Consider the following 14,933-nt stretch of genomic DNA (forward strand, 5'->3'; position numbering starts at 1 on the left):
GGTCTCTCTATTTCCTTCCCAACACATCCACCCTCACACCTCAGTAACAGTTCACAAACGAGGAAATTATTTCTATTATCTCTTTACAATAAGAGAGTACCCAAACGAAAATAGAGATCCTCTTTATGACTCTCTGGCTTTTTATGATCTAATAGTCAACAGATACATTTGTTTGTCTAACTTTTTCTGAGATTTTAATTTGTGCATAATTCATAAAAGGAAGAATCCCTAAACAGTAATATAAGGAGGACTTAATTCATTATTTATTTCATGAAGACATCACAAATATGTATTGAAAGTAACTGAGACAATAATTGAAAGGAATTTCTCTATATAATTAATTAAATCATAATTATTTATAAAACTATTTTAACCACACATTGGAATTATGTTATTAACTGCACATTTGTTCTACACTAAGGAGTTACTAAAATCCTTTGATCCTATGAGATAAAAAAAAAACAACTTTGTTTACGATTTATCTAATTCCACCTTTTTAAATTTATTTTTAAAATTTTTTAAAATTTTTTAAACTTATTGGGGCAACATTGTTTAATAAAATTATATAGATATCAAGTGTACAATTCAATAGTACTTAATATGTATTTGTATGTTTACCACCCAAAGTTAAATTTCCTTCCATTGCCATATGTTTGACCCCCTTTACCCTTTTTGATTACTTAAGTTTAGCTTACTTATATAATTCTTTTTTATATAGTATTCTGCAGTGTTTTAAAATCAGGGTACAAATTACTAATTTCAGAACTATTTCAAAGTCTGTTTGAAATTTAGAATTCAGATTTTTAATAACAAATCCTTCACAAATTTCATTACTAAAAGGTTACTTTCCTTCCAATATTCTCTGCCCTAAAAAGCTAGCCATAACTTCTCCTTCCACTTTTGTGACATTTCATTTTATTCTTTCCTTGTATGGTTAGCTCAAGATAGCAGTACAAAGGCTTAAGTTTCCCTCCTTTTAGAGGGGAAGTTATTTCCTTTTAGGGATAAAAGCTAAAACTTAATCTCCCCAATGAGACCAAAACATAAATGCTAGGACACTGCCTTCGTGGTTCTTAAGGGCTGGGAGAAAGGAGAAAACGGGGTGGGGGTTGTTAAATAGGTATAGAGTTTCGGATTTGCAAGATGAAAAAGCTCTGGAGGTGTATACCACAACAATACTTATATATACTTAACGCTAATAAACTATATATTAAAATGGTCAAGATGGTAAATTTTACATTATTTCTTTCTTTTTTTTAACATTTTATATTTTTATTTTCCTTCTTTCCCCTTCTCCCTCCTTTCTGATACATTATGTGTTTTCTTGCCACAATAAAGAAGGCATATATTTGAAAAAAGTTTAAACTCTATGATTATATCTCAAATTATAGCTCTATTTTAAATGGAAAATCATATCTGGTGTGAAGTTAAATGAAATGATTGCCATTTATTATATACATGAAATATGTATTCATCACATATATGATACATACAATAAATCTCTAATTCTATAATTTTTAACCGAGTCCATCAGGGCTTTAATTTTATGTATAGATATAGATATGTATTTGTAGATATAGATTGGCAGAATAATTCTGAGGTATTCACATTTAAGTTGGTTTAGGCATCAGCTAGGCAGAAAGTCAGATAAAGATAAACTTTGACTTATTCTGCAACTGAAGTTGTGAAGGGAGATATTAGCCAATGAATTTTGCCAAATAACTAGAATGACATTAAAGAAAACAAGCCATGGAATGAATGCATAAGCACCTTTCTAAACTGGATAAGACCTAACAGCGGCGTCCTGACTCATAACAAATTTTGTCTCGTTCTCTCCATGCTCCAGTGAAGGGCAGCATTTCCTTACCCTTCCCTGTGAAGTCAGACATTGCTCCTATTGCACAATTGTTCATCTTTACTATTCTACCGAATGGAGAAGTTATTGGCGATTCAGAGTTTTGAGACTGAAAACTGTCTGAACAACAAGGTGAATGTTTTTAGCATAAAATCACAAGAACACAAATAAATGGTTACCATCTATTTTACCTCAGAAGAAAATCAAGTCCAGAAAAGTACAATGAATTGCCCAAAGGGTCCCAGCAAATTAATGGTGCAGCCAAATCCCCAGTCAGCTAACACTGTACTTTTTTCAATTACACAAAATTGCTTCCATATAAAATATAATTTAGTTTTGTGTCCATGGTGCCCTAATCCATTAATTCAATCATGTGAGATATATAAGATGCTAAGACTCAAAAGTTACAGAAATCTGAAGAACAACTACAAATACTTTTTCATGAATCAGAAGTGAAGATCGGCCTCTAAAATTCAAATAAACTGTCTATCCCTTATATCTACCCCCTGTCTCCTTAGGACAAGACAACCTTTTCGACAGCAAAGGAAAGATGAGAAAAGAGGTTCCTGACTGACACTGCCAGTCATAGGAAGCTGAATGTTAGGATGACTTAGGTTATTGCAGGATTACACAAATGAGAGAAGGGCCAGACAGCTTTTCTTTCATTTCTCACAGGTGGGTTTGAGCTTCGGCCCAGCACAAAGTCTTCCAGCCTCACATGCCCACCTGCGTGTCACAGCTTCTCCTCAGTCCCTCTGTGCCCTCCGTGCCGTGGACCTAAGTGTGCTGCTCATGAGGCCTGAGGCAGAGCTCTCCCCGACCTCAGTGAGTCCCTCAGCCTCAGGGGTTAGAAAGGACCACATAAGGTGCTCAGAGCTAGGAGAAGCCCCTGTCAAGAGTAAAATGTAAGAATATAACAAAAATATTTACCATTTGTCTTGTTTTTTATAATTTCTCAAGCTCTCTCATACATTTTCTCATTTAATCTTTCCAACATCCCACAGAGTAACAATCCCATTTTATGCTGTGGAAACTAAGATTTACAACAGTTGGGAGACTTGTGCAAGATTACTCAGAAGTTGCATGGCTGAAATGTGATTCCGAAACTGCCTACAAGGAATCAAATATTTTGGGGGAGAATCTCAGCTATCAAAACCTTACTTTTGGGGGTGAGTTCTCTGTTCATCTCTTCTAGGACACAGTGGTGGACTCCATGCCCTGTCCAGATATGGAGCTGCCACTTTCACCAGGACTTGGAAAACTGCAATTCATGGACGTTTTCCACAGGTTTCCAAGTGGACAACAACAACCTCCTGTTTCTACAGCAGGTCTTGTTGCCAGAGCCACCTGGGAAATATGCCATCACAGTGACTGTGGAAATTTATATCTCCAGGTGAGACCCTGGAGTTACATTGGAAACATTACCTTCAACTTCTCCTACTGAAAGGAAAGCTCTGCTCTTTCCTCCCTGGGCAAGTAAAGAGCAAATCTGGAGAAGTTAAATGATGAAAAAGTGAAGTGTTCCAGGAAAAGAAAGAAACTGATGGTGTTCTTGGCGTTCCACAGACATCCATGAAATGTAATATTCTTCCAGAGAAGGAGGACTCCCCATTTGCTTTGGAGGTGAAAACTCTGCCCCAGATTTGTGAGGGACCCAAAGTCCACGCCAGCTTCCAGATCTCATTGAATGTCAGGTAAGACTTTCTGACTCACCAAATAATCCTGAGTCTAAAAACTACCTGGACCATCAGTAATTAATCATATATTTTGAACCTATGCTATTAGATGAATATAATTTTAAATTGATATGTCTACTAATGAAATTAGTCTTTTATCATTATGAAAGGATCCTTTTCTCAAGTAAATTTTTTTGTTTTAAAGTTTCAGTAAGTCTATGAAAGCAAAGTCTAGTCTTAAATCTGTCAAATGAAAAAAATGTAAATTTTTCAAATGTTGTAATCAATCTTTTACAACTAATTTTTGTTCAACTCATTGCTGAATAAATTATTTTCCTTAAAACTGTGTACTTGAACTTCAAGTAAATCTTAATTCCCTTATTTCAATAATTCAATTCTATTTTTTCTAATCAAATGAATAAATAATAAATGCTACAGGAATCCTAAAAAAGCATAGCACAAATGATACTGCTTTGTATCTAATGCTAATATTAATATTATAAAACATATGATATTTAAGACAATGAACCCAATTATTAAACATGAATTTAATCAAAGTATAAAGCATAAGAATCCATCCGATGTCACATTTTGTAGCCTCTCTTGGGAGACATGCAACATTCAAGTTAGCTAAAAATATAAAAGTAATACATACTAAATAAAAAGAGTAATATAGATGGAGTGTCCAAAAACCATAGATGTGTTAAAAAAAAGAAAAAAGCAGATTACCAAGCTACACTCCCAAAGTTATGATTTCATAGTTTAGGATGGAAACTTGAACATCGATGATTTTAGTAAGCTATAGATCTAATATGCATTCAGGGTTCCAAACATCTATATCGTACATGTCCAAGGAACACAGATCTCTGTAGATAATAATCTTAAGGAAAACTTCATGAAATGGATGGGTTTATGGTGAGTCTTAAAAGAGGAAACCTGGCTTTCTTCCACATATCAAACACTAACTCCTTTCTTTCTTTGACACTACAGCTACAAAGGGAACCGTCCTGTCTCCAATATGGTGATTGTTGATGTAAAGATGATATCTGGTTTTATTCCTTTGAAACCAACTGTAAAAATTGTAGGTGTATTTTAAACTATTTTAGGTGTATTTTAGGATTGATTTTAGTAGATCTCATATTAAAGTACACTCTGTATCTTCGAACTGAGACCATACTAATATCGAAGCCCTATCAATCAATATCATCCTGCCTCAAAAAATATTTCCCCCAACCCAGGATATTAAATTTGTTATTTATTTGGCTCTAAGCCAAGGGACCCATGTCATACCAGAGAAATACAAGAGAAGTCCCTATCCTTAGACCACTCACATCTAGTTAGGAGCTTAAAACACATGGGCATGAAACAGTAAAACAAGCAAGAACACCAGATTATAATTAAGTACCAAACTGACTGATATGCACTAAAAATTTGACAATGATAAAAATTAATATGAGTTATAATCATCAAAGGTGCCAGAGGGTCAAATATGTGACTTGGGTATTGAAGCCTGGTAGAAATTCTGACCTGAAAATACTTGGCTTCCATTTCTTGATAGAAAGCCCAATGATTTTTCAAAGTCAAAACCTGACAATATTGAAGACTGTCTGCAAAACATAATTCCTTCCCCTCACTCATCTTCTATATATCTAATGTACCTTGACAATTTAATCATGAGTCATGGGTATCTTAGCCCTCACTTTATTTAAAAAAATGAACATTTGTCCCTTACTACAATCTGCTCTAGGTCTGTGTTCTCACATCTATTCTCTAACTTTTTGAGTTCTTGGATTTTCTTCAGCTTGAAAGATCTAGCCACGTGAGATCTAGCCATGTCATATATATGTGGAACAGGTGAAAACTCTGGCATTTGTGCTGAAACTACACATATCAGTGGTCTTTCTAAATGGTCTCTTCACTAGAAGTAATATGAGTAAAGCAATAATTAGTAGCACCCCTCTAAAAAATTCTTTAATTCTAAAGAGAATAAAAAAGAAAACTTTCAAATCCATGAAATGCTCTGCTCTCTTTTTAATTATGTTACAATTGGAATACGAGTATTTCTACAAGATTTTGAGTTGAATATCAGCAGAACAAAATGGACTTTTTGTCCTATTTCTGACTTATTGTAAATACTTTAATGTTTTCTTATTAATCATGGTACTGGCTTTCAGGAGAAGAATATATGTATATATAAGATACTACATAATTATGAAACTATTGATTACTCTTTTATTGGGTATTTTTATGAAAAGTGGATGTTTAATTTTGTCAAATGCCTTCCCACATCTATGAAAATGAAATCAACTTGTTCATGCTGTAAAATTAGTGATTCTTTAATATGCTACTGTATTATTTACTAACTTTTCATATCAATATTCATGAGACTAGTGTCTTTGTGTTATCTTTTGCCAGGTTTGGATGTCGATACTAAGCTCAGTTTGTAAAAATATTTTTGAGTTCTTTGATTCTGCATACTCAGAAACAATTTTGATATTATTAGAATTGTTGCTGCTACTTTGCTGAAATTGTTCCACCAGTGCCACTCTGACTGTCATGTTTACACAAGAAGTGTCCAGGTTCCAAACGTCAGTGCTTTGTATATGCCAAGATTTTGCAACCACATGCGTTTACAAAGAAAGAACTTCATTGCATTTTGAGGAAGAATTACTCACCTTCACCTCAGTGTGAGCTCAATAAATGTTGTAAATGGATAGATAGAAGGAAAAGAATAAATCGCTGGTAGCCTAGATGAACAGGTAGCCATTGGCTAACATGATATTGGCAAGGAATCTAAAGAATCATATATTTATGCAAAAAAATTTAGAGAAATGTGAGTTACATGTTTGTGAATTCATAGCTTAATTTACAATCAAATGCCTACAATGTTAATTAGTAAATGCATTTAACTTGAAAAATGTTCTCTAATAGAACACTTCATGTCCTTAACATTTAGTCTTTTCAGTTCTACATACTCTGCCAGTGACTAAACACACAACAGGAATGCTTATCAGTTTTGCAAATAACACAGTGCTGGGAAAGACAACATTAGAATTATTTTGAAAAACTGAAGGTAGAGACTGGCATGTGCCAACACACAGTATTCAGTAATACAATAGATTTTTGTCATCTCCTCTTTCAATGATTATTTATTGAAAACCTAATAAGAACAACTGGGTACTGTTTTAGGCACTAATATGTATATAGACTATATATGCTATAAATATATCATATATACATAATATAATAGCTACTTGAAATATAGTTTGTCATATAATTATACTTTTACATATCATGTTATATGGGCATATATTTACATATAATATTATATAACCATATGTATTTATATATGTTATATAGTCATATATAAAATGAAATGTGCTATTAAGAATAAAAAGTAGGGTAAGACAATAGAAGACTATGTGGAGACTGTTATTTTGGATAGAGTGGTCAAGAACAGTGTTGGAACAGAGAAATGAATGAAGTAGAGAAGAAAGCCCTGTGCACATTCCAAGTGACCCAGGAAGACTAAACAGAGACTGTGAAGGTCCAGAGACAAAATCGGGATTTGTGTAATCTAGAAACAAGAGACCAATGTGACTAGCAGAGCAAGTGAAATGAAAATGATAAGTAAAAAATGAAGTCAGATCATGAAAAAGAGCAGGAAAATTCTATAGGGTCTTGTACACTTTGGTAAAAATTTTGGATTTTAGTTTAAGAATAATGGAGAGCTGTTAGAGGAGTTTCCACAGGCATTAAATAATTAGATTTTCATTTTAAAGGGGTTTTTTTTGGCTTTTGTGAGAAAACGAATGTAAGACAACAGTGGCAGAAACAGGAAGACATGTTAGGAGACTTACACTAATACAGTCCAGGGATTATGGTGTTTAGACTAGGGTGATAATTGATGAGATAGAGAAAAGTGAGCATATTAAAGATACATTTTGATTTGCTGCGAAACTTCATGTTGGAAGTAGCACAAAGAGAGAAACCAAAGATGAATCCACAAAATTTTTTGTCCTGAGCACTTGGTTAAACAGAGACACTATTTACTGTGGAAAGTCAGAGTAAGCAGTTATGAATGCAATTCTGAATTGGAAGGGAGCAATCAATGAGAAATTGTTTGGACATCATTAGCAATACAGTATTTAGAGTTCTTGGACAAGGAGGGACCCCTTTGGAGAAAGTACGACTTGAGAAAAGATTAAGTCAGAGGCTTGAACTTTGAGACAGCAATATTCAAGTGTCCAGAAGATAAATAGTCAACAAAGGATTCTGAAAATAACTAACAGAAAATCAAAGGAGTGTAGAGTATTGAAATCCAAGTGAAGAAATTCCTTCAGGAAGGATTTCAAGACCAGAGTGAGCAACTACGTCAGCTGACTCTGAAAGACAGAATAAAAGACAAATTGAAAATTGACCACTGAAATTGGCAACATGAAGATCATTGGTGACATTACCAAAAACTGGTATAGTGGTGAAGATAAAGCCTGATGGGAGTGGGTTTCTGAGACAACGGGAAAAGAAGTGGAAGCAGTAGGTTTGGAAAGATGTTGTGACAAAAGGAGCAAAAAAAAAAAAAAAAAAATAGGTGGTAGACAGAGGGACATGTATAGTTAAGAATTTTGCTTTTTCACAGATAAAATATATTTATATGCTGATGAGAATAATGAGATTGATTGGAGAAAAGTTATGGGATAGTAGAAAGAGGTAAATAATTTTAGTAAAGAAGTTTTTGAGTATACAAAAAATGATAAGGTACAGTACGAAAATAAAATCATGGTTAGGAGTTAGATGCACAGAAAGTTCATCTAGTATAACACTAAAGAAGCCAGAGTACAGAGGTACAGATGCAGAGAAGCTGGCAGCTTTCATATTGAAGGAAGACAATCAGAAGTTTTACTTCCAACTGTTTCTATTCTCACAGTGAAATAAGAAGCAATGTCATTTGTTGAGAGAAAAGAAAGAAGGACACATTTGGATAAAGAGATAATAAAAGGGTGAAACAATGACCTGGAAGAATGGGAGGATCAAGTTACTTGAGCAATATAGTACTGCAGGGAGGTGCTGTGTTTGTACCAAAGATTTTAGTCATAAATTTCTACTTGTCAGCATGCCCACAAGTTTTTCACCAGCCATAGTCTTTAATTTTAATGTAGATGAATATAAACTCCCCAGTGGAAAACACATATGGTTTTTATTAACCACAAGACAGTGTCTGGTCCAAAGTATGCATTAAAATATATGTGGAATGACTAAATAACATCTGTCTTTTCCAGTTGACTGCTTTGCTTTTCACAGTATGTCCAGTACCCAACACAGAGCCTAGTTCTTAGTAGGCCCTTAAATATTGCCTGAATAAATGAATGACCCAATTAATCAATCTCTTTTTTCCTTAACCTCTGAAATTTATACCAAACTCCCTACTGAATGGCTTCACTGGATGTCTCAAGAGAACCTCAAATTCAGTATATCTAAGACCTTACCTCTTACTTACATCTGTTATTGGCAAGACCATACATAAATGTACCCTAATGAGAAAACTAGAGTCATTCTCTATTTATCATTTATCTCTAAAATGGAAAATTCTACAACTATTTCATAAATTTTCGAGAACATTAAGTGAAATGATCAAAGTAGTTAGCGCAATGTGTGGCATACAGTACCTATAAAGATTAGCGATTACCAGCTTTCAATGATTCTGAAATATACATCTTTTTGCATTTTTTAATCAGAATGTGTTTTTATAATCAGTCGTATATCATAATTTAGTTAGATGGGCTTTTTCTTTAAGTAGTATATTAGATAATGGTGTCCTTTATATCAATGATATCTTAGATGTGATACAATGCAATAATATTACTTCTCTCTCCAAGATGCCCATTGATATTAAACAGTAATTAAAGCATGTCTAGTATACTTCAAATCCATATTTTTCTCTCTCCCCACTGCTGCAACCTGACTTTAGGCCCTCATTTTCTCTCACCTGGTCATTGGATTGGCCTCTCAAATGATCTCCTTGCCCCCTACATTGCTCTTCTCCAATGTGCACGCCACATTCCTAGCAGAGTGATTGTGTTCCTCCCATGCCTAACTGACTTCATCATCTATATAACTGCCTGAAGAATAAAATCCAAATTCTTTCTTATAACAAACAAGGCTCTAACTCTCATTCTAGTCTTATCCCGAAGCCCCAGCCAAGCTGAACTGCTCTGTACTTGCAGATCACCTAACACCCCATGTTGTTTTACCTTTGGTCACACCGAACTATCTATTTCGAATATATTTCCCAAATATCTGTGTATCAGCTAAGAATCTCTCTGGCAATAAATAACAGGAAAGCAACTAACATTTACTTAAACAAATAAGGAAGAAATGCATAGGCTAACATTCCAAGGTTGATGTAATTGCCCAATAATGCTGACAGAGATTAAGGCCCTTTCTATCTTTGGACTTGCTGATCATGCAGACTTTCATCCTCCTGCTTGTTGTTTTGTCATCTCAAGATGACCATTGAAACCTCAAGCATTACATCTATTTTCCATGCAGAAAGAATGAGGAAGGACATTCAGTGGTATACTCACTGAAAATTTCTCTTTGTATTAAAAAAGCAGAATTTTCCATAAGCTCTCCCCCTCCCCCAAATTTTTCCAGTAATATTTCACTGGCCAGACTAGATCAATAGCCATTCATATCTTAAAGATGAATAGGAAGAAGGATGTTGTGTAGGTAGTTATGCCAATGATCAATGTCTGTTGTAGTCTGCTTAGCTAATATCTTCTAAATTATACCTTAGAAATTTAGACAATTTATAGATATTTATATTTCCTCCCTTCATCATTAATGGAATATTTATTAAGCACCTAATACATACCAGGAACTATTCTAGAGGCTGAAGATATAGTAATGAACGAAATCCTTTCCCTTGTTAAGTGTTCATCCTAGTATACTAACCCTTTAATCCAATATTTCTACTTCTAGTAACTTACCTTATGGACTACACTTCAAAGACAAGGATACAATAAATAAAATAACAGAAAAAGTTGTTTAAATATTGATATTGTATTCATTATAATACATATATAAGGTAATTATTTAAAAGAATATATCTCTCCTAATATAGATATTTATGCTGACATGAAAAGTTATATCCAATACATATTTTAATGGAGAAAATTCAGAGCAAAATGTATAGTATAGTAAAATCACACTTAAAAAAAAGTCTATCCTAAAATTTTTGTGGAATCTCAAGGGACCCTGAATAGCCAAAACAATTTTGAAAAAGAATGAAGTTTGAGAATTTGCACTTCCTGTTCACAAAACATTATAAAGCCTAAGTAATCAAAACAGAATATTACTGACATAAAGATGGGTAAATAGATCAAGAGAATGAAGAGTCTAGAAACAAACCCTCATATATACATAATCAAATGATCTTTAACAACAGTACCAATACCACTCAGGGGGCGGAAGGGCAGTCTCTTCAACAAATGGTGTTGGAAAAACTGGCTAACTATGTGCAAAAGAGTGAAGTTGGAATTCATACCTTAACCATATACAAAAATTAATTCAAAATGTATAAAAGAAAAAAACATAAAACCTAAAACTATAAAACTCCCAGAAGAAAACATAAGAGAAAAGCTTTATGACATTGGATGTAGCAATGATTTTTTGGCTATTACACCAAAAACACAGGCAACAAAAGCAAAATAGATAATTAGGACCACATCAAACTTAAAAACTTTTTTGTATCAAAGGACACAATTAACAGAGTGAAAAGACAACCTATGAGATGAAAGAAAATATTTGCAAATATCTGGGAAGGAGTTAATTACTCAGTTAATTATCCAACAATTTTACCTCTGAGTATATGCCCCCCAAAATTGAAAGCAAGGTCTGAAATAGATATTAGCACACCCATGTTCATAACAGCACTATTCACAATAGCCAAAAGGTGGAAGCAACCTAAATGTCCATTGATGGAAAAATGGATAGACGAAATGTGGTATAAACATACAATGGAATATTATTTAGCCTTAAAAAGGAAGAAAATTCGGTCATACGTTGCAACCTGAATGAACCTTGAGGACATTGTGCTCAGTGACATAAACCAGTCACAAAAGGACAAATATTGTATGACTTCACTTACATGAGGTATCTAAAGTAATCGAAGCCATAGAAGCAGAAAGTAGAATGGTAGTTATCGGGAGCTAGGGTAAGGGTAAAAGGGGAAGTTGTCATTTAATGGGTATAGAGTTTGAGATTTCAAGATTAAAAAGTTCTGGGTATCTGTTTTGCAAAAATGTAAATATACTTAATACTACTGCAATACATATTTTAGAAAAGTCAAGATGATTCAAAAAGAAGGAAAAGGAAACTCCATATCTGCATTTTCATATATTATTATATACAATAATTTTTATAAACTGGAATTATTTGGAGTAGAAACCTACATATGTAGTAAAGTGTATATAGATTTAACAACCATCAAAAAAGTGTAACTTAAAGGCAACAAAATCTGAACAGTGAGAGGACAACTGTTTCTTAACTCAATAAATTAATTGCATTCTTACAAACTATAAGAATTTTTGTGGTAAGTTATACATTCTACGGCAAAAAATGAAAAAGCCTATACCAGGACTTGGTTCATACAAAAATGAGCCACAGGAGAAACAGCAGACAAAAGTCAGATTTTCCTCTTAAAGATTTATGCCACATGAAGAGCTGTTTCATAGAATAGATTTGTCCTAAATATGAAATCTTAACACTTACTCCTTTGAAATAAAGTTGCAGATATCATAAAAATTCAAATTACATTAAATATAAAGGAATAATAGCAAAAACTTTCCTAACTGGTCTTCACTTATGAAATTCACCAGGTTAAGTAATATTCTCCATTTCAGAAAATGAAACTAGTGAAATATTAAATGCCAGTGGTTAATAATAATATATAATATCCTCACAAACTTTTGCTTGTAACACTTGAATTATGTTTATTCAGAATCACTGTGGTATATTGTCAAATCTGTTATGCAGTTACATTATTATAATTATCAATTTTAGTAATAAATTACATAAATAATAAAATATAAATTACAAAAATATCTCAGTTTTTATATAAAAACTATTTCGAAGTTGTTGAGAAAACTTAAAGTAAATGAATCATTTTAAAATGCCATTGGCAAAGACCCGAGGAGCTCTGCGTTCTGGAGTGGCACTGCTTGGTCCTGTGGCAGCTTGCAGGTTGCTGGCGCCATGGCTTGGGAGAACCACGAGTGGGTTCCACATTTGCGGTCGGGTCCCCACCACGAGGAGTGCTGTCAAGGAGTCTCATCCACACGGGGTGAAGCGTGCAGCCTTCCCAAATGACTATTTTGGATCTAGCAATTGGAGACAGCAGACTTAGGTGATAAAAAAAAGAAACCAAAAGTTCTTGAGACTTATGGGTACAGGAAAGAAAAAAAACATACTGGTCGTCTTGTTATAGCAGATCACAAATCAACATCTCACTTCTGAACAGGGGAAGAAGACAAGAAAATTAATAACGAACGGAGCCTCAAGACAGTAGATTGCCAGGAAGATATTGACGACATTGTGGACTTGGCTTCAGTGAGGCAGAGGATCATGATGGAGAAGATCATATGGCTGGAGATGATGATGATGATTGATGATGATGATGATGATGATGACGACGATGACAACGACAATGACAATAATGAGGATATGATGATGATTCACCTGATCCTGAAAGTCCAGATGAATCTGAAAGTGATTCAGAGTCAGAGAAAGAAGAATCTGCTGAAGAACTCCAGGCTACTGAGCACCCTGATGAAGTGGAGGATTCCAAAAACAAAACAAAAGATGCAAAAGGCAACTATAAAATGATGTTTGTTAAATCCGATGGTTCATAACTCCTGAACACTTGGTCTTTGTATTAAAAGTAAGCCTTATTGTTATAATGCATAGTGGAGGCCTGCTTATAGAGCACAGAGCTTTGTATTACAATTTTTTTAAAGGTCCTTTTAAGTAATGACAAACAGTGTTTGCTTGCAGATGCCATAGGCATGACTAAAACCATTTTTATAAAGAGTAAGAGTTGTATTAAATAAGAAATAAATACAGTACATAATTTCCTTTTATATTAGCATCATCAAACCTTTAATCTCACCATTTTACCCCTTCAAATAGATATGGGGAAGACATATTTTTTGTTTGTGGTAGCTCTCTTTGTTTGGTTTCTTCATATTTTTTTCAAAGTTTATCTGATACTGTGATGTGTTCATGGAAAAATTATTAGACTTTGTTTTAAGAGAACTATTAATCATGGATATTTCTGCTGCCAATAACAGTCTAAATATTGGCAAAAAATTAGGTACTTGGTTCACTCTTTCTGATTCAGCTCTACTCTTTTTGGACAAAAGCAGCATGAGAGCAAATACTTTTCACATCTGTTAGTTTGGGGTAACAACTGTCATACATTTGAATACTATGATCCCAAGCAGTCTTTATATTATTGGAATTATTCTGTATGTTAGATTTTTGGTAATATCTGGCCAATTTTTACAGAAATTATTTCTCTGATTATTTAGTCCTATCTATTTAGGCAAATGTAAAACAATTTTTTAAGGTTATATGTCACCAAAGTTAATTTTCTTCCTAAGGCCTAAATAAAGAGTAAGCAGTTTCCCTTACAAAAAATGCCATTGAATTAGAGAAAATAATTATAAATTTTAAGGTGTAAAGAATCTAGGATGATTTATAATTCAAATTGCCTCACAAACAAGAGAGAACTTAAAACTATAAATGTAATCAATGTATTGAGATGTACTTCAGGAAAGATAGTGCTCAAGACTTAGATTATTGAATTTCCATTTTTAAAATTATATAAACTATTTATACCAATTACAAGAAATCTTCAACTTATTTCATTTAATAAAAATTAACATTTTTTACATCTTAATAATTAAAATATATGAGTGATATCAGCAAGATGGCAGAATAGGAAGTCCCCAGCCTTTATCTTCTCATAGAAACACCAGTTTGGCAACTGTACACAAACAAAAAGATCTTTGTTGAAGCTCTGAGATCAGGTAGGAATTTGTTACACCCCAGTGGAGCACAAACTGAGGAAAGCCACTTTGAGAAAGCAGGCCCACTCCCCAGTAGTAGATTCACTGACCATGGGTTTGGCTGCAGATCTAGAAGTAGCCCCATGGCTCTGTGGACTCAGCTCCAGCCTTGCTTATTCATGGCTCTGTCATTACCCTACCTGTTCACAGACCTAGTAGGAACCATGCCCACCTCTGGCCCCAGTAACAAACCTGCCTACCATGGACCTGACTGAAAATTGATAGCAGCCTTTTGATCCAGCTCCGGCCCCACTCAACCACAGCCCTGAAGAC

General features: G+C 33.9%; 1 protein-coding gene across 1 annotated transcript; it reads left to right on the forward strand.

Moving 5' to 3' along the window:
* Window positions 1-3,275: 3,275 nt before the first annotated feature.
* Window positions 3,276-13,106, forward strand: LOC107501663 (pregnancy zone protein-like). Its single transcript, XM_016128046.2, has 3 exons — window positions 3,276-3,549; window positions 4,522-4,612; window positions 13,052-13,106. Exons 1-3 carry the CDS (start codon window positions 3,428-3,430, stop codon window positions 13,097-13,099), a joined length of 261 nt encoding a protein of 86 aa, XP_015983532.1. The 5' UTR covers window positions 3,276-3,427; the 3' UTR covers window positions 13,100-13,106.
* The last annotated feature ends 1,827 nt before the right edge of the window (window positions 13,107-14,933 follow it).

This window comes from Rousettus aegyptiacus, unplaced genomic scaffold (assembly GCF_014176215.1).
Source record: "Rousettus aegyptiacus isolate mRouAeg1 unplaced genomic scaffold, mRouAeg1.p scaffold_m13_p_2, whole genome shotgun sequence".
Classification (NCBI taxonomy): domain Eukaryota; kingdom Metazoa; phylum Chordata; class Mammalia; order Chiroptera; family Pteropodidae; genus Rousettus; species Rousettus aegyptiacus.

Coding starts and splice junctions, on each gene's coding strand:
- LOC107501663 (XM_016128046.2), top strand. CDS start 3,428: ATGAAATGTAATATTCTTCCAGAGAAGGAGGACTCCCCATTTGCTTTG. Junction 3,550..4,521: donor CAGATCTCATTGAATGTCAG/GTAAGACTTTCT, acceptor TTGACACTACAG/CTACAAAGGGAACCGTCCTG. Junction 4,613..13,051: donor TGAAACCAACTGTAAAAATT/GTAGGTGTATTT, acceptor ACTTCTGAACAG/GGGAAGAAGACAAGAAAATT.